This window comes from Megalobrama amblycephala, linkage group LG12, assembly GCF_018812025.1.
Source record: "Megalobrama amblycephala isolate DHTTF-2021 linkage group LG12, ASM1881202v1, whole genome shotgun sequence".
Lineage (NCBI taxonomy): Eukaryota > Metazoa > Chordata > Actinopteri > Cypriniformes > Xenocyprididae > Megalobrama > Megalobrama amblycephala.
This window is the reverse complement of record NC_063055.1, coordinates 31,930,795-31,950,510: the sequence shown is the minus strand read 5'-3', so window position 1 is coordinate 31,950,510 and position 19,716 is coordinate 31,930,795. Positions and strand designations below refer to the sequence as shown.

General features: G+C 36.0%; 1 protein-coding gene and 1 long non-coding RNA gene across 5 annotated transcripts; both read right to left on the bottom strand.

Annotated features, from left to right (window-relative positions):
* Nucleotides 1-2,180: 2,180 nt before the first annotated feature.
* Nucleotides 2,181-11,705, bottom strand: LOC125280246 (gastrula zinc finger protein XlCGF57.1-like). Of its 4 annotated transcripts, XR_007187564.1 has the most exons (6): nucleotides 11,555-11,689; nucleotides 10,861-10,943; nucleotides 10,355-10,458; nucleotides 9,604-9,663; nucleotides 9,437-9,511; nucleotides 8,356-9,190 (listed from the first exon to the last, which is right to left on the bottom strand). XR_007187564.1 is itself a non-coding variant. In XM_048210633.1 (4 exons), the coding sequence occupies exons 3-4, from the start codon at nucleotides 10,437-10,439 to the stop codon at nucleotides 2,186-2,188; spliced, it is 1,839 nt and encodes a 612-aa protein (XP_048066590.1). In that variant the 5' UTR covers nucleotides 10,440-10,458; nucleotides 10,861-10,943; nucleotides 11,555-11,705; the 3' UTR covers nucleotides 2,181-2,185. The 4 variants fall into 4 exon arrangements, 2 of the variants coding, with proteins under 2 accessions (XP_048066590.1, XP_048066591.1); XR_007187565.1 differs by lacking the exon at nucleotides 9,604-9,663 and having other exon boundaries at nucleotides 11,555-11,701; XM_048210633.1 differs by lacking the exons at nucleotides 8,356-9,190; nucleotides 9,437-9,511; nucleotides 9,604-9,663 and adding an exon at nucleotides 2,181-3,939 and having other exon boundaries at nucleotides 11,555-11,705.
* A 1,508-nt stretch (nucleotides 11,706-13,213) lies between these two features.
* LOC125280250 lies at nucleotides 13,214-18,993 on the bottom strand. Its single transcript, XR_007187566.1, has 3 exons — nucleotides 16,473-18,993; nucleotides 15,950-16,054; nucleotides 13,214-14,288 (listed from the first exon to the last, which is right to left on the bottom strand). It is a non-coding gene; the product is annotated as an uncharacterized LOC125280250 (long non-coding RNA).
* Between the last annotated feature and the right edge of the window lie 723 nt (nucleotides 18,994-19,716).

The window sequence follows — 19,716 nt, the reverse complement described above, 5'->3', positions numbered from 1 at the left end:
CTGATCTTGAGGATATTTTTGTCACAATATTTAACGCAGTGCAAATAGCAATTGCCACAACTCATTTAAACTTTTACTGCAGATTTCATTGTTCTCACCTGTGCACTGTTTACAGTTCCCCCTAATATAGACTATAAGCTATTAATTTTTAACCACTGTTCCAAAGTCTTGCCAGTTAATAACTGAAATTCCAAGCCTTGTTTATTTCAAACCTTTCATCTTTTTCTGATTTGCCAGATGAGTTCATATACAGTTTTTGTTATATTGATAAGCTATAAAAGTAGAAAAGGCAACACATTGAAAAAAAAAAGTAGGCTACAATACAGCATACATGCAAAAATAGTAAAAATACAAAAGTGACATGAAAGATATTTGTGGTAGAAAGCAATTTTCAAGCCTTGCTTAGAAAGACCGAAGAGCACATCCAAATCAAATGTTTAGTGGTTTTTTCAATTAAAACACATACACTTTACACTATTGTAGCCTGACATTTGTATGTGTTTAAGTAGATGATGTAAACACGCAAAAGCAACTAATAGGAATAGATAATATTAGCACTCTAAAATTGATTTTCCTTAATGTAGCCTAGTATTTATTGTGTTTGAATGTTGATATAGAATATTAGGATTTCAGAAGAAAGAAAAATAAAGCCATATAGACATAACAAATATAAAACAAACACAACCAAACAGTTTATACACTGTTCACATGCAAGTAATGCTCACAGAGCCAAATGACGTCCAGATCTCCCTCTCTGGATGTAATGGATGGAGCTTGACCTATTTATATTTATGGATAGGGTAGTCTCGCGTAGCCAGACCTTCAGACTGACAGTAGAAGGTCTGGACTCCATCGCAGCTTTCAATTGCCAAGGACCACTCAAGGGGACATCTAGCCGACGTAAAGCAACCAATCACAGTTCATTTTGTTTCTGCGTCATGTTTAGGGGCTTGAAAATATAAAGTCAATGTCTCTACAATAACAGATTGCTGTGCATTTAATAAATTGTTCATTCAAGAACATTGTGCAAGTTTACTGCAACAGTGGAATCGCAAACTTCACATACTTTTGAAAATCCAGCTGGTTGATCCTGGTAAGCTTTCCTTGTCACAGATACAATCGCAACAGCTTTCCTCTTCCATAAGGGGGGGTTGGCATCATGATGGCTTTGTTCCCAGGTGGGCCATTAAAGACCATGACACATCTCCAGGAAACCCTCAGATGACAACTTCTAAACTCCAGAAGAATTTCCCATTTTGTGTGCCATATGCATCAAGCGTTCAGCCAACAGTCTGTGGGCATGACGTCTGAGGTTGAGACTAGGGATAGGGTTATGAGTAGGGTTAAGGTGTAGTTGGAACTTCAAGCTCCACCCATTGGCTCTACAGTGATCAGCTTCTTTTAACATGAGCACAAAGGATTTACACATTCACTAATTTAGTACACTACTTCACACATCCTCCTGCCTCATGTTAAAGAACAATGAACAAGTTCACAATCAGACTTACTAGTTGCTGAACTGATGCAGACTAAAGCCATACATGAAATTTTAATACATCCATCTCACTTTATGACTTAAAATAGTCTAGAAATTCTGAAAAATATTTGTTGCAGAATGATGAACACATTTACGAGTTATTTAGGATTGATTAAACTAACGTCTATTTCTTCAAGTGGATGAATGTTTTAATGGGGCACTGCCACACCAGTCACCATGATTTTGCCAAGTAAGACATGTTCCTGGATCAACATCTTTGTTGATCCTGGAACAACATTCCAATCAACCAATCAGATTTAAAGGAACAAGTTTACCATTTATGTCAAGTTTAGGCTTGCAACCAGGGTTAGGTGCTTCCACATCAATGTTATTCACCTATCTTTCCCCTCTGATTTTAGGGATAAGTTATGGGTAGGATTAGGTTTAGGAGTAGGAATAGGGTTAAGACTAAATTTTCTGACTGGAATGTTGTTCCAGGATCAACAAAATATGTTGATCCTGGAACATGTCTTACTTGGCAAAATCACGGTGACCCTGCCACACCTGCCCCTACAGATGAGCCATGACTAAGTAAAACTATTTACTCTGTGATACAAAATGAAAAACAGTGATATAGTACCTCCTCCACCACATGACACTTTGTAGCACAACAACACTGACAAAAAGCAGTAACTTTGTTTAACACAATTAAGGCGCCATTACATGACCCCCACAAAAGTCACTTGTTACGATGTCAGGTTTTTCTCCAGTATGGATTTGTTTCTTTCGTTTCAAGTAGCTTGCTCTGGAATTAGGTTTCCCACGGACATGAAATCTCCGATGCGATCTAAAATTACAGAGCCATTTAAAACTCTTTCTACACAGACAGCACACATAGGGTCTTTTGTCTGCATGAATTTTCAGGTGTATCTCTAAGTGTGAAGGCAAAATAAATGTTTTATTACACTGATTACAATTGAATGGCCTTAGTCCAGAGTGAATGCGCAGATGATTTTTGAAATTGCTCATCTTTGCAAATCTCTTGCCACACTCAGAACACTGCGATTTCTCTCCAAAATGAGTTTGCAAATGACTTTTAAGCTGTCTTAGATAAGCAAAACTCTTCTCACACTGAACACACATGTAAGGCCTGTCTCCAGTGTGAAGTCTCATGTGAGCCGTAAGGTTTCCTTTAAGTGCGAAACTTTTTCCACAAGGGCAGGAGAAAGGCCTTTCTCCGGTGTGAATACGCATGTGAATCTGAAGTTTTGATTTGCTTTCGCAAATCCTTCCACAGTGATGGCAGGTAAAAGGCTTCTCATTGGTGTGCACACTTCTCATGTGACCATTAAGAAGTCCCTTATATCTGAAACCCATACCACACAGATGGCAACTGAAAGGCTTTTCTCCAGTGTGAAGTTTCATGTGATAATTAAGGAGTCCTTTATGTATGAAACTCTTTCCACACTGAGGGCAGGAGAAAGGCTTTTCTCCAGTGTGAATTTGTATGTGAATCTTCAGGTTTGATTTGCTTTCACAAATCCTTCCACAGTAATGGCACACGAAAGGCTTCTCATCGGTATGGATATATCTCATGTGACGACTAAGTTGTCCTTCAAGAATGAAACTCTTTCCACACTGAGGGCAGGTGAAAGGCCTCTCTCCAGTGTGAAGTCTCATGTGGTAGTTAAGGGATGTTTCATGTTTTAAACACTTTCCACATTGATGGCACTTGAAAGGCTTCTCTTCAGTATGACATCTCATGTGTGCCTTAAGGTTGTTACTTATTTGAAACCCCTTTCCACATTGGTGGCATTTGAAGGGCTTCTCTCCAGAGTGAATTATTACATGCCTGTTAAGGCGTGTTATGTCTTTGAAACTCTTTCCACACTGATGGCATATGAAATGGTTCTCTCTTGAGTGAATTCTCATGTGTAAATTAAGGGTTACTTTATGTATGAAACTCTTTCCACACTGATTGCATGTGTAAGGCCTTTCTCCAGTGTGAATCCTCATGTGATCCCTTAAGGTCTTGCTTCGTATGTAACTTTTTCCACACTGATTACATGTGAAAGGCCTTTCTCCAGTGTGAATCCTCATGTGATCCCTTAAGGTCTTGCTTCGTGTGTAACTCTTTCCACATTGATCACATGTGTAAGGCTTCTCTCCAGTGTGAACTCTCATGTGGTTTTTAAGGCTTCCTTTTGTAGTGAAAATGTTCCCACACTGTTGGCAGGTGAAAGGGCACTGTCCAGTGTGATTTGCCTCATGTTTTTTAAGGCTTTTTTCATAAGTGAAATTCCTGCCACACTGAGGGCAGATGTAACACTTTTTAGAACCCGTCTTCCGAGCTCTTTTTTGTGAGGGCGCCTGTTCAGTCTGTGAGCAAAGTGTTTCTCCATGATGATCTTCCTCCTCCATTTCATTCAGTTCTTGACTCTCCACTTTCATTACCACCAGGTCTATGGTAAAATAAAAGAATAATACAAGTTAACCCAGTTTAATGGCACAAAGTAACATCAAACTGTTATTTTTATCCTTTGTGCTAAAGGTTAATTATGTAGTGACTAAGACAGATCACACACACAAATATTGTTATATTTAACTATGATTCAACAATACCTCTCATCCAAGAAGTAAACCATGAGGTAGAGTTCTAAGGCACTGCCCCTGAAGAGCAACTAAAGTCCAAAGTGTAATTCATTTTTTTAATCTAATGCACACATATCTGCACAGACACACACGAACACAGCCCGGAGGACACGGCGTCCATGATTTCCAACAAGAATATCAAATTTGAACTCGTCTGACCATAGAACACTTTCCACTTTGAAACAGTCCATTTTAAATGAGCCTTGGCTCACAGGACACGACAGTGCTTCTGGACCATGTTCACATTTGGCTTCCTTTTTGCATGATAGAGCTTTAGTTGGCATCTGCAGATGGCACGGCAGATTTTGTTTACTGACAGTGGTTTCTGCAAGTATTCCTGGGCCCATTTAGTAATGTCATTGACACAATCATGCCGATGAGTGATGTAGTGCTGTCTGAGGGCCCGAAGACCACGGGAATCCAATAAAGGTCTTCGCCCTTGTCCCTTATGCACAGAGATTTCTCCAGTTTCTCTGAATCTTTTGATGATGTTATGCAATGTAGATGATGAGATTTGCAAAGCCTTTGCAATTTGACGTTAAGGAACATTGTTTTCCACAATATTTTTATGCACTCTTTCACAGATTGGAGAGACTGTGCCTCTCTAAGACATTCCTTTTATAGCTAATCATATTACAGACCTGATATCAATTAACTTAATTAGTTGCAAGATGTTTTCCCAGCTGAATCTTTTCACAATTTCTTTTTCAGCCATTTGTTGCCCCCGTGCCAACTTTTTTGAGACCTGTAGCAGGCATCAAATTTGAAATGAGCTCATTTAGTGGATAAAATTTCTCAGTTTAAACATTTGTAATGTTATCTATGTTCTATTGTGAATAAAATATTGGCTCATGTGATTTGAAAGTCTTTTAGTTTTCATTTTATTCAAATTTTAAAAATGTCCCAACATTTCAGGAATTCAGGTTGTATTTATCTGTGCTTGTAATTTGCTTATTATTTTCTATGCAGATTCCCTACAAGATCACACAAATCAATCTTGAATGATTTGTGAATTAATCAAATCAAAAGAATGTTTAATTATTTACAAAAAGAGCTATTTAAGTCATTTTTTGTTTCATATCATAATATATATCAGAGAAAAACATTATCACAATGTCAGATTTTTCCAATATCGTGCAGTTTCGAATGTATGAAGTCTGTACAAAAGTGCTACAGGAGTCAAGCCCACATTCTCTTACCAGTAACCATAGTGACAATGACTTAATATCAAAGATGAGGACATCCATCAAAGATGAGGACATCCAAACTCCATAAAATTGAAAAGTCTTATCACTTTTGACACAAAAAGAGTCCAATTAAGCTGCGAGTTCATCAGTCAAATCTTCATTAATCGACAGCAGCTCATATCTCTGTTGCTGTAAGTTACCAAAACCACACATGAAAACCTGCAACACACAGTAGACACGTGTTTGTGCAGCATACAGCAGATCTCTTGCACTGTATGACGTGACATACATCTAGCTGTCCAGTCCTGTTCCATTCCGTTTTCCAAAAATGTGGCTGTCCTGAAAATTTACAGGTGTGAGTTCGGTTATAGGATGCGGTTGTTACTCCCGTAAATAACTGAACTTTGCGTGAACGTAACCATATTAACGACTCAAATATAGGACTGACGACCATATTCTGCTGCTGTGTTTATTCCATTTGATAGTGTGCATGAACACACACTCTAGAATGTGTCATCTTTGTCCAGTGCCTGCACTATTTTTCTCCATTAGTTATGACTGATAAAAATGTTTTTGTATTGTTTTAAACTAAAGTTGTGGCCTCATAACCCCCTCACACAAGCGTTTGTTAATGCAGGGCTGCGTTCAGCCCCGACAAAACGTTGCAAAAGGTTTTTTAAACGGAAACGGTGGTGCGTTGAACACCCCGTTGTGATGACACAAGAGATGTAACTATGGCAGCTGAGAAGGCCATTCTTTGTGTTCTTTTTGAAGAATTTTCGGAGCCTGATGAAATCGGTATAAATACGTGTTTAATACTGCAAAATACGCTCGATATTACAGTCACTGCCCTGCTGTCCAGAATAAAAGAGGACATCCCAATCGAGTGAAGGGATTTGTGGAAACTTCTAATTATTGTGATACAACATTTGCCTTTGTTTATGAAAGTTTATGAAAATATCACTCCACAATACAATAGCAAAATAGTATAGGCCTAGTATTTTTATGTTACATTAATCAGTGTCTAGCACACATTCGGATATGGACCAGAAGACATTGCAAATAGGCCTAAATGATATTTAGACAGACTTAAAGAAGTTCCAGATCTATACTTGTGCTCTTATTGTTTAAGTTATTTTGCCATTAATGTAAATACACATGTGCAAACAATATACTTGCTCTTATGAATTTATTTTGTTGTTAATTACATTTACGAGCTGTCTCTTTAATACCGCGTGGTTTATATGCATGTTGATGCTGATTGGGCTAACATTTTTGACACACCCACCAAACAAGAGAAAACGTATCTCAAACCTGTTGCACACCATGTTTCCAGGAAACATGTCTTTCAACCTGGAAACCGTAGCAAAACGTTGCGCACCGGTTTGAGCTTGACCGTGCCCCAGGTGTCTGCTGTTGTTGCAGTCTCCGGTTGCGATTTTTAAATGATTAGTTCACTTCAGAATTCAAATTTCCTTACAATTTACTCACCCCTTGTCATCCAATATGTTTGTGTCTTTCTTTCTTCAGCTGAAAAGAAATTAAGGTTTTTGAGGAAAACGTTCCAGAATATTTCTCCATATAGTAGACTTCAACAGCTACTAACAGGTTGAAGGTCCAAATTACAGTTTCAATGCAGCTTTAAAGGACTCTACACAATCCCAGCCGAGGAATAAGAGACGTATCTAGCGAAAGTCATTTCTGAAAAAAATAAAAAAATAAAATTATGTACTTTTTAACCAAAAATTCTCATCTTGCACTAGCTCTGCAATGCACCACGCATTACGTAATCATGTTGGAAAGGTCACACGTGGCGGAGACGGAAGTACCGAGCAAGTGTTTACAAAGCGAACCTGGAAAGACTAAGTCCAACGGCCTTTACAAAAAAAAAGGAAGTTTTTTTTACAAAAAAAAAGGAAAAAACAACGATGTTGTTTGATTTTAAAGTTGGAGGAGAAAATGAGATGGAGTTTTTCACCTTACTGCGGTACTTGCGCCTATGTCACGCGTGACCTTTCCAACATGATTACATAATGTGCAGCGTATCGCAGAACTAGTGCAAGATGAGCATTTGTGGTTTAAAAAGTATATAATTTTTTTTTTTTTTTTTTTTTAAATGACAGATTGTTTCACTAGATAAGATCCTTATTCCTCTGGATTGTGTAGAGCCCTATGAAGCTGCACTGAAACTGCAATTTGGATTTTCAACCTTTTGAACCCTGTTGAAGTCCATGGAGAAAAATTCTGGATTTTAAGTTTTCCTTAAAAAAACCTTGATTTCTTTTCGACTGAAGAAAGAAAGACATAAACATCTGGTATGACATGGGGGTGAATAAATTAGGGTCCACACTTAGATTAGGGTCCAATTCTCACTATTAACTTTTATCTACAACGTTTGCCTCAATAAACTCCTAATTACTGCTTATTAATAGTTAGTAAGGTAGTTGTTAAGTTTAGGTATTGGGTAATAATTAAGGGATATAGAATATAACTAGTTAAGTAATTTTTCATATTTCTTTTTGGGTTAATTAGCAGTCATATTATATTAATATGCAAATATGCAAGTCTAGATTCCTGCAACAGTTACATTTTTGGATTATATACCAGATTTTTGTATTATATACCAGAACCATTTTACAAGTTTCCATAAAGAACAATGCTTTGAAAGTGCTAAATAAATCCTTAATGTTATAAAGAACTTTTTAAATAATATTTTATTATTATTATTTATTATTATAAAAATCTGCCTGATGAAGATTGAATTAGGTACTTTTTATTTTTTTTGTTTTTTTATTGACACCAATTTTATTGACAAATTGAAGGGGGAAAATGACAATGCTCTAACAACAGTGATTACAGTGTTGTACAGATGCTATAAAATGAATTTCCAAGAATTTTAAGGATTTTTTTGGGGTTTGAAGAACTACAATCAGATATTTTTTTCACAAATTACACATATAAGGTATCCAAAATACAACGTCACAACCAAAATTACAACTTATTGAATAATATGTATTACACACAAAGTTTATAATGGCTATTATTGTTCAATAAACAATATTTTATATTATAATGTTGGCATACTTGGTATTGAGAAACGGTAAATGGGGGTTTATAACTTCAGTAGAGGTTACATAGTTATGCCTATAGGTGGTGGCAAGGGGCTGACTTTAAGAGTGAGTTAGTAGATTAATTATGGAACAAAGCAAGGTTGTAAACAAGGAAATTATTTTAACTTTGAACAACACCTTATAAGGCGCAACTGACGAGCAATGCGGCTACGGGGTGAAGCTGAATCTGATGATTCACTTTAAAGAGATCAATCCATTGACCAGCGCTGTCCCAGTCAAGGAAAATCCCCTTAACAATTGAAATAATTCTGTGACAAAGATATTGCTTTCCTCATTCCTCAATCATGAATATAAGATTGACATAAAGAATATATAATACTTGAAAATACATGAGTAATATCATGCTCATAGCCATGCGAAATGGCTCAGTCACTATATCAGATGGGCTGCAGCATTAATTTTACGTGAAAAGATTGTATTTGTGCTTTTTATTTTAAAATTGAAACACTAATTTCATTCATATATACAAAGGTTTTCAATAATTCAAGCACTTTTCAAGTACCTCTTCACAAATATAGCTGTTTTCAAAAAAAGTCAAATTCAAGTAGATTACTTCAAGCAGAGAAAAAAAAAAAAAAAGAAAAAGAAAAAAATAGAAACACAAAGTAAAGTAGTTCCAGTGATATATCTTTACAGTCCTCTGTGATGTCTCTATGTCCATCATTATGTGTATTTTGGTGTAATTGAGTGAGTGGCAGCTTCTCTCTGCAGATGATGAGGTTGTGGGGTGTGACATGATCTGTCTGGGTAGAAAAACACAACTGAGTTTAGAGTCACACTCTGCCATTTGTTTAAGTAAAAGCAATTAGGCCAAAAGTAGCTGTTGTGAATGTTATTACAGTTAGTAATGTTAAAAAGAAAAATAAATTATAAAATATCAAGGAATTAGATTTCATGTTTTTGTAGACTGGGCATTTGTAAGCATAAACCCAAGTAATAACTGAAAAATCTCTAATATGGATCATAAATCCAGTATCACTGTCACTTACTTGCTTAGTGGAGAAGAGGAGAGAAGAATCATCAACTGAACCAAGCTTGTCACACTTACGTGTACCGTTTAAAAACTAAGATAAAAAAATGACAGTATGTTTTCTAGGAAACCAGTTACAATTTGAAATTTAAAATGTATAGACATTTTAAGAAAATTATCAAGTACCTGTTGAGAGTGTTGACCAGTGTAGTTAGATGGTTAAGCTCCAGAAAATCAATGCGATTGCTTTGAAGTAAGTTTTTGAAAGTTGCAGATTTAAAAAAACAAAAAGGTGAGAAGAACCCCAAAATCTCCATTTCATCTTAAAAGGGTTCCTCACACTCTCAGAAAAAAAGAAAAGCTGTCACTGTGGTACCTATTCATAGGGTACACCTTTGTACCTACACGGTGCATATTGCTACTTTAAAGGTACATATTGTACATGTTAGAACCATAAAAGGTACAAAAGTGTAACTTTTTAAAAAAAAGTGTAGCCCTTTGACAGCCTTTGTAGCCTATCCTTTTTCTGAGAGTGCAGGATGATATGGTTCTAAACAGAACTATGTGTAAAGAACAATTAAAGAACATTCATTTTTAGAGTGTGGTTTTGTGTTGGATCTTAAATTTTAGAGTCAAACTGTAGTGGACATTAGTAGCAGATAAGAGCTACAACTCAGGACCAGAGGTCAACATCAGCTTTTAATATCTAAACACAATGTAAACACACACCTCTGAGGACTTCACTTCACATCATTCAATCATGAGGTGACCCACTCTGCGTACATACATCAGCTTTAGGTGTCTCATATGAATTTAGGTGACAATATGAACATATTGACATATGAATTTGAGACAATTAGGTGTCTCGTATGAATTTTTATCACTTTGTTTAAAGGTCAACATTTTATTATTAATAATAGATTGCTTATGAACCAACCTGTATGATCTTCAGCATCTTCATTTTTCAGACTGAATTGTTCTGAAATACATATATCTTCAGTCTCCTCTTTTATAAATGCCATCTTGAAAACGTTCTTGTTCCTGCATGTTTGGACATTTTGTCATGTTTAATATGAGGAAAACAATCAACGGAAAGAAATATAAAATATAAAAACAAAATGTATCTTTACTCATGTATGAATGTGCTTTACTCAGACAAATAACAATAATAAACGAGCAATTTACTAGAGAAACTATCAGGTTTCATGCAACGTCTTATAGTTCAGTTTTCAAGCACAAAAATGAAACAATAAAATGGGATTAATGAAATAATTATTACTGAAGACACGATTTAGAAAAAGAAAAATTGAATGGCAAGAGAGAAAACGGCAGTTACTGAAAACTGAACTGCAAAGCGTTACAAGGCATATCACATTTACAAAATATTAATGCATTTAACGGTTTGTATCAACTTAAACGCACCAAATAAATAAAAACTCGAACCTTTGTTGAGCCAGAGAAGAACGGTCCAGCCTTGTGATGTCAGAACACCCGACCAAAATAAAAGTCCCGTCCACAAATACTGCCTAAAAACGCAGAAAGCGTAAAGGAATGTACATACATAAAGACTACATACAAATAATATGTCAAAGACATTCGTAGCGGAAATGTAAAGTGAATTATTGAATTACGTATTTAAAAACAAATACTTATCAGCTGAAAAAAAATAAAATAAATAAAAACTACTAATGATAGAGTGAGCACAATATCTGAAATGCTAGATTCTGTCTAAAGGCAAAATTTTGACCTTTTAGTGCAGAAACCCTTTATACCCCGATGACAACTGAGGGCACTGAATAAAAGTCAACAATTATTTTCATGCTGTTATACAGGAGTGATCTGAACTTTAAGCTATAGAACATGCTTTTTTATTACAACATTGAATGCCAAGTGGAAAAGCAATTTAAAAAAAAAAAAAAAAAAAAAAAGCTATGGCAAGCCAATTTAACATTAATCCCTAACAATTATTTTTCGTACCAGTATCTATCCTATCGAGTACTTATTTATTAGCTAGTGATTATTCTTTAGGTAGGCTACATGTACTTTTTAAAAAGATACTAGTACATATTCATTAGACACTAGTACATATTATTAGATATTAGTACTTAGTCATTAGATACTTATTAGACACTCTTACCTATTAAATTACGGAGTCCGTAGAAATCTCTGGTGCGATCTTAAATTGCAGAACCATTTGAAAGTCTTTCCACACAGAGAACACAAACAGGATTTGTCACCTGCATGACTTTTCAGGTTTATCTCTAAGTCTGAAGGCAAAATATATTTTTTATTATTATTACAGTGATCACAGTTAAATGGCCAGAGTGAATTTTTTTTGAAATTGCTGACGCTGCTGACGTGAGCCAACCCCGCAGTCTGCTATCGTCACCACGATTTCGTCGGCGTCGGCTTGGTGTGTTCCAGATTTAAGTGTGAAACTCTTTCGAGTGTGGAAAGGTGAAACTTTACGTGGCCTTGTAAGATGTATCTTTTCTGTAAAACTCTATCTACACCATTGATAGTTTAGGCTAGGATCACACCAAACCGACACCAAAGAATAGCGCTGATAAAAGCTATGACGTCACCTTGCGTCAGGACAAAAAAGTTACATTAAGCATGATATGGATTTACTCCTTCAAACTTAAAGGCACACTGAAGTGCCTTGAAAAATGCAGCATTATTCAGTGTTGATGTAATTTCCACTGAAACAGGAAGATAGGGTAGGATGGGACATATCAATTAGCTCCTCCCCTTTTTCAACTAGCCAATAGCGTTTTGTTTATATCACAGCTTGGCCAGAGCTCTTGGGCTCGGTAAAGTCGCAGTTTCCTCTTAATCTGACCACTTTTCCTCCTAATCTCCTCAATATCGCTTTAAAATATAGCATACTGTGCAAAATTCAAATGGGTCGGATACATTTTCTGGTATGCGTCGACTCACGCATATGATTCACTCTGTGCTATTGTGTCTCTGGACCATAGCAGACTGTGTGGGCGCTGCGGCGGTTCGCATGACACTAACATGAAACCAGACTTCATTAGCCCCAATGGAAAGCATACACTTTCTTAATTGTTCCCTATCAGTGACTGATTTTAGCCGCAGCTTCAGCGTCTATTTATAAGGAGTGGGAAGCTTTAGTTTCTAGAGTTCATTTGATTGGACAGAAAATCTGATGAGAAGCTGAAGTGAAGGGTGATGTCATTGATCCATATTGGTGGAAGTGAGGGACTGTATTTGAATGCTTATATCTTCTAAAAGCAAATTGTCATTGTTTGGGAACACACTAGCTTATAGATAACAGCAAGACTATATATATATTTAATTTCATATATATATATATATATATATATATATATATATATATATTTAATTTCATATATATATATATATATATATATATATATGAAATTAAATATGTTCAGCACAGGCAAAGGCTGGATATCATTAGTTTATTGCCATATGCAGCACTTCACAGTGTTACATATCACTTACCAGCATTTAATCCGCCCTGGTTAACTATTTCAGTAAAACACTCCAACACTGTACTTTTCTTTCCTTTAGTTCTTAAATTCTCCTTTTTGAAATTTCTCTCTGGTCTGTTTTACCTCCATTGCTGCTTGAATCTGCAAATTAGTGCCTGATATTTCCATCATGTTGGAGAACACATCAAAATTTTTTCTGCTAATAATGTATAATGACCACTATGAGTTGCTCTAGGCATGTTTTCCTTGGTTGGTTTTCCCCAAAGAGATTTACATTGTTGTTGAAAACAAAAGTAAAAGAGTAACACACGTTCTTTGTGCTTTACCAGGTTCAGTGTCTTTATTAAAATCAACACATCGATTTATCTCTCATCCACCGCAACCAACCCGCAAGTGTCCAGAGCTTTAAATCGTTTCCTCTTTTCTGAATTTTCATGTTATAATTAAAGTGTCCTTTATGTAAGAAAATCTTCCGAGGAGTAAGCTCTCTGTCCAGTGTGAATCCTCCTGTGAGTCTTAAGGTTTTCTTTAGATGTGAAACTCATTTCACACTCAGGACAAGGGAATTGCTGCTCTTCGGGGTGAGTATTTTTATGCAATTTAAGAAGTTTATTTGTTGTAAAAATCTCTCCACATTGATCACATTTCAAATCGTTCTCTCTTTTGTGAACTCTCATGTGAGCATTGAAGTATCCTTTATCTATGAAACCCTTTCCACACTGAGAACAAGTGAAAGGCTTTTCTCCAGCATTGTGAAGTTCCATGTGGTTATTAAGGGATTCTTCATGTTCTAAACACTTTCCACACTGATGGCACATAAAACACTGCTCCAAGTGTCTCTTCAGCTCCTTTTTTAAAATTGAACACCTTTTCACATTGGTAACATTTAAAGGGCTTCCTTCTGGAGTGAATTATCATGTGATTGTTAAGGCGTTTCAAAGCAGTGAAACTCTGTCCACACTGATGACATATAAAACGTTTCGCTCTTGAGTGAATCCTCATGTGGACATCAAGGCAGATTTTACGCGCAAAATCCTTTCCGCACTCACCACAACAAGAAAGGTCTTTCTCCAGTGTGAATCCTCATGTGATCCTTTAAGGTATTGTTTTGTGTGAAACTTTTTCCACACTGATCACATGTGAAAGGCTTCTCTCCAGTGTGAACTCTCAAGTGAATTCTAAGGTTTTGTGCTGTAACGAACGATTTTCCACACTGTTGACAGGTCAAAGATCTTTTAGATCTTTCCGCCTCCTCACCTCTTTTTTGTGAGAAAGACTTTTCAGGCTCTGAACAAAGTTTTTTTTCATTTATGCAATCAGGTTTTTCATAATGTTGTTTATCTTTAATTTCATTCAGTTCTCGACTCTCTTCTTTAAGCGGCATCAGGTCTGAATGGTAAAAAAAGAAAAATACAAGTTAACCCCAATTTCATACATCAAACAAATATTTGTATTCAACATGCTAAAGGTTAATAATAATAATAATTTTTATTTATATAGTGCTTTATATACTTTATATATATTTTATTTATATAGTTACCCTATACTGCTGAATGTGTCAGTATATATACCAAGGAGTGAACAGAAAGGTGAGTTTTCTTATAAAGCCTTTCTAGATGGCAGCCCTTGGTTTTCATTGCCCTAAGCTCAGTGTTGAACAAGGAATAAGTGCAAGAGGATGGAACATATATAGATTTTAAGGAGAATATTCATTCAAAAAAGTAGAAGAAATTTCATCATAGACATTAAGAGGGACTTCTGCACTGCAAAGACAGAAACAGGCAGAAAGGGGGAGTCACTGATTGCAGTAGAGAATGACAGAGGATCAACCAACTTCCAATCATAATAATATATCAAGGATTTTACATCAGACTTTGGAATATAAAAATTACAAACAATAAATTAAATCAGTTTGTAATCAGAGATACTTTTTTTCAGAGCCTTTTAAGGCAACAATGTTGATACCAGTAGATCATTCCAATTCCAGTGTTTGGCTTTGTACATGAATTAGAAAATCAATGTTTTATTAAATAAAAAAATTTGCATCTGTGTTCTGTGCACGAAAATGTAACGTGCACGTTCTTGAGACTCTATTAGCACCACAGTTTATTTCGTCTTGCCCAGAAAAAGCACACAAGTTGTGAGAAATTAAGACTTTAGAAGATTTTACAACTTGTGTGCTTTTTTTTTGATGGAGTGAACTGTGGCGCTAATAGAGACACATGAACGTGCACGTTGCATAGCCGTGCACTGAAGACCAATGGCCAAAGTCAGGATTTTCGTTAACTAATACTTTAAATTTAATATAATACCACCAGAGTATGGTATACTCTGAAAATATAGTATAGTACCAGAATATACAACATGTGTCGCATGGGATCATTCTGTGATACGTCTTTTTTTTAAAAAGCTTGATGCTGGTCGCTATTCACTGCCATTATATGGACGAGTGGGAGCAGGACTTTTTTTTATTCTCCTTTTGTGGTTTATAAAAGAAAGAGTGGAATATGGCATTAGAACAACACCAGGGTGAGTAATTTATGTAATTAATTTTCATTTGAGGGTGAATTATCCCTTTAATGTATTATTTACTGATAACTTATGTATTTCAATTTAAAATAAATAAATAAAATAATTGCATATTTTAATCTAATATAGTTTTTGCTATATACTGAATTGGTATTGGCACAGACTACCTAAACTTTGGTACCGTAACAACACTAAGTGCTCTACATCTTGTACATGTACTTTTATCTCTTAAAAAGCATGGATTTAACCCCATATTCCACAGTGCCTATTATGGTGAATGATTTGGTGCTTTTGACATTATAACAGATTTGGTGATAATGACATTAAGACAATTATAAATATTTTTGGCAAATCAGCTTTAATTGTGGCACTCATATGAGACTGGATTCTTCATATTCTTCATTAATTCTTCATATGTTCAGACTCCTTCATGGCTTTTCAAAATTATAATTTATTTACTTAAATGTCAACATTTTAACGAGGAAAAAAAATAAGTTCTCTGTTAACATTTGAAAACCAACCTGTTTGTTTCACTCTGAATGGTTCTGCAATGTCTCCAGTCTCTTCTTTAATAAACGCCATCTTGAAAACAGTGTTGATCTCAGTTGTTTCAGAGTTTCTTGTACCTGTATGTTTGGACATTTTCCAGGTTTAAAATGAAGAAAACAACTAATAGAAAGAAATATAAATCCAACCCTGATTTGTTACTCGCGTATAAACGTACTTTAATCACAAACAGATAACAATAATAAAATAGCGTTTTAGGACCAAGACTATCAGTTAATGCAACGCTTAGTAGTTGAGTTTAAGACACAAAAATATAATAAAATGGGTGTAATATGATTAAATAATCATTCCTGAAGTCACGATTTAGAAACTGAATGAGAAAACGGCAACTATCAACTGAAAAATGAACTTTAAAGCGTCACACAGCACCTCACACAAAATGCATTCATTTCACATTACTTGTAAAAACTACGAGTAGATTGAACGATTTGTATCAATTTAAACACGCCAAATAATTAAGCGTTTAAAAACTCAAACCTCTGTTTAGCCAAAGAGCGGTGCAGCCTTATGATGTCATAATACCAGACCAAAATAAAAGTCCCGTCCACATCCTGTCTAAACAGAAAGTGCATAGAAAATAAATCATACATAAAAGCAGTGGTGCCAACTTAGTCATTTTTTTTTTCTTCCAAAAAGCACACAGCAATAAATGTATCTACTTTTAAATTTTATTTGGCAACTTTTAGCAACTTTTTGAAAAGTCACTAACTCATGCTAAAATTCACGATTTTCCCTTAAGAGTCTTAATTCAAAGAAAATTGGCAAAGAAAAGTCAGCACACTGGAAAAAATACATTATGAATAGTAGCTTCACACACACACAAAAAAATAGGGCGTTTTTGGTTTACTTTAAAGTACACATGAAATCAAAATTGACCTTATTTACTTTGTTAGTGCATATTACTAGTCTTGTGGTAAACAATGAATACGTGCAAGTTAAACACAGAAAAAATTTGTCTATCTTTAATCAAAATCTGAAAAGTTACTTCCGGTCTGGAATGCCATTCCTTCGCTGATAACGTCAGTTTGACGGCTTGAAAACACCTAAACCACTCTTCTGCAACCGTTTGTCTGGTATGAGTGAGATATGGAGAGGAGGAGCGCTAAAGTAAAAATCTGCACTCTATTCAATATTTCATTTCACTTGGAAATACGTCACAATACTGGAGAAAAGTCCTTTGCAACTTCCGGTTCACAGGGACTTTAACTTTATTTAAAGTTATAGGCTTTCAATAGTGATTTGGGACAAGTCACAGCTCGACCATTGGACCACATAGCGTGAGCACATAAATTGTGTGCTTTGGCTTTATCGCATGCAATCTACTCGTACAGTGTGAGTTGGTAACCTTGCTGAAATCACACAGTGTATGACCACCCTTGGGAAATATAGCGGCTACTATGTCCTTTCTAAGCCGCTGAGAGACTAAGACAGGGACTGCATTGATGACGCATAAATGAAATATCGGTGAGGCAAAAGTACTTCTGATAGGCTTTTTCATTTTATTGCATTCATTATATTATAACTGGTATTTCTGGATGGTAAAAAAGTTATGGTCAACAAAGAAATACATCGTCCCTGCTCACCCCCTCTCCCTGCCATTAATCAGTGAACAGGTGACTTATATTCCCATTCTTACACATGACCCTGTGAACCCCAACCATGATCACGTGACATAAGCAAAAACCCATTAACACTTTCATGTCTACTACAGGAAAGTGAGAAGAGTTGGATCTGGATCCAACCTCACCCCCTGGATCTCGTGCTCAGTGAGGACCATCTCGAATCCTACTTAGCTTGACTGCTGTTGGAGTCGACTACTGTTTTTCTTGACCAGTTTTCCCTCATTAGATATGTGTTGTTGAAAAGCAAACAGCGCTTGCCTTTACTATTGTTTACACCAGTCTCACTCTTAACAGAATTGTATAGCTTTTTCCATTATGTCTGCCAATTTGTCACTGGCATGTCAGCTCTTGGTTATTATTAAATTATACTATGGGGCTGTTAAATGCTCGAACCTGATTGGTTCACAAACGTTCTAAGGCGTGCAATCATTTCCTGGCAAACGCACAGCCAAAGTAGTAATAGGCAGGTCTTGACCACGTTACAGTTCCATATCACTTCACCAAATGAATTCAGTTATTTCAAAAGGACCTTACAGCCTACAACCGCGAAAAAAAACTAAACGACACCAACCAACCAACCAAGCAAATAAATATAGTAAACAACAGGATAAAAACAACAAAGTATTGTCATGGTTTTTGCCACAAAATACATTTTATTATGCATATGCACAGATGACACTTCTCCCCAGCAAGGTAATAATGGTGCAGTTCTTGAGGGTAGATAAACTTACTGTTTCGCTATTAGTAGAGATGCTGCTGCCGAAGTGTTACTAAAAACCTCTGTAACTAGCTCTGAAATGACATTTTGGAATTTGCAACAGAGGCTTAGGATGAGATGAACAAGAAATTAGTCACACACACAAGAGTGTTTTAAGGACAAAAACCTGACAAACAGAATAACTAACTCTGGGCCGTTGAATTGTTAGAATATAATAATGCTTCGCATCACAGCCTTATTACCACCTCGGGTGTGCGTTATTTTCTAATAATTCAACGGGCCATTGTCAGTTATTCCTTACATAATCCACTGCTCAAATGAGATGAAATGACAATAATGACAACTGTCTGTAGTGCGTTTTCCTCTTTACTTTGACGTTTGCTATGGTCAGTTCCATTTACTTCTCGTCATGATTTGATTTGAGCATCTGATGAGAGCCACCGGTGCATAACTCACAGAAAAAACTAAGCCGACTGACTCTCAAAAACAGCTCAACATTTCCCTATGGCCGACCATCAGCTTGATGTGTCCCGGGCTTTAAAGGTGCCCTAGATTCAAAAATTGAATTTACCTCGGCATAGTTAAACAACAAGAGTTCAGTACATGGAAATGACATACAGTGAGTCTCAAACTCCATTGTTTCCTCCTTCTTATATAAATCTCATTTGTTTAAAAGACCTCCGAAGAACAGGCAAATCTCAACATAACACCGACAGTCGGGGTGTACGCCCTCAATATTTGCATATGCCAGCCCATGTTCCCAACATTATGAAAGGCATTAGACAAGTGCAGAACGTCTGGATCTGTGCAGAGCTGAATCAACAGACTAGGTAAGCAAGCAAGGACAATGGCAAATAATGGCAGATGGAGCAATAATAACTGACATGATCCATGATAACATGATATTTTTAGTGATATTTGTGAATTGTCTTTCTAAATGTTTCGTTAACATGTTGCTAATGTACTGTTAAATGTGGTTAAAGTTACCATCGTTTCTTACTGTATTCACGGAGACAAGAGCCATCGCTATTTTCATTTTTAAACACTTGCAGTCTGTATAATTCATAAACACAACTTCATTCTTTATAAATCTCTTATAAATCCCAACAGTGTAGCATTAGCCGTTAGCCACGGAGCATAGCCTCAAACTCATTCAGAATCACTGTAAACATCAAAATAAACACTGTACTTACGCGATTAGACATGCTGCATGACGAACACTTTGTAAAGATCCATTTTGAGGGTTATATTAGCTGTTTGAACTTTTTTATGTTGTTTAAAGCAAGCGCGAGCTCTTGGGGTGTGGAGCACCAGATTTAAAGGGAATTCAGGGAATCACCCTGAATCGGCTCATTTCTAATTATGCCCCAAAATAGGCAGT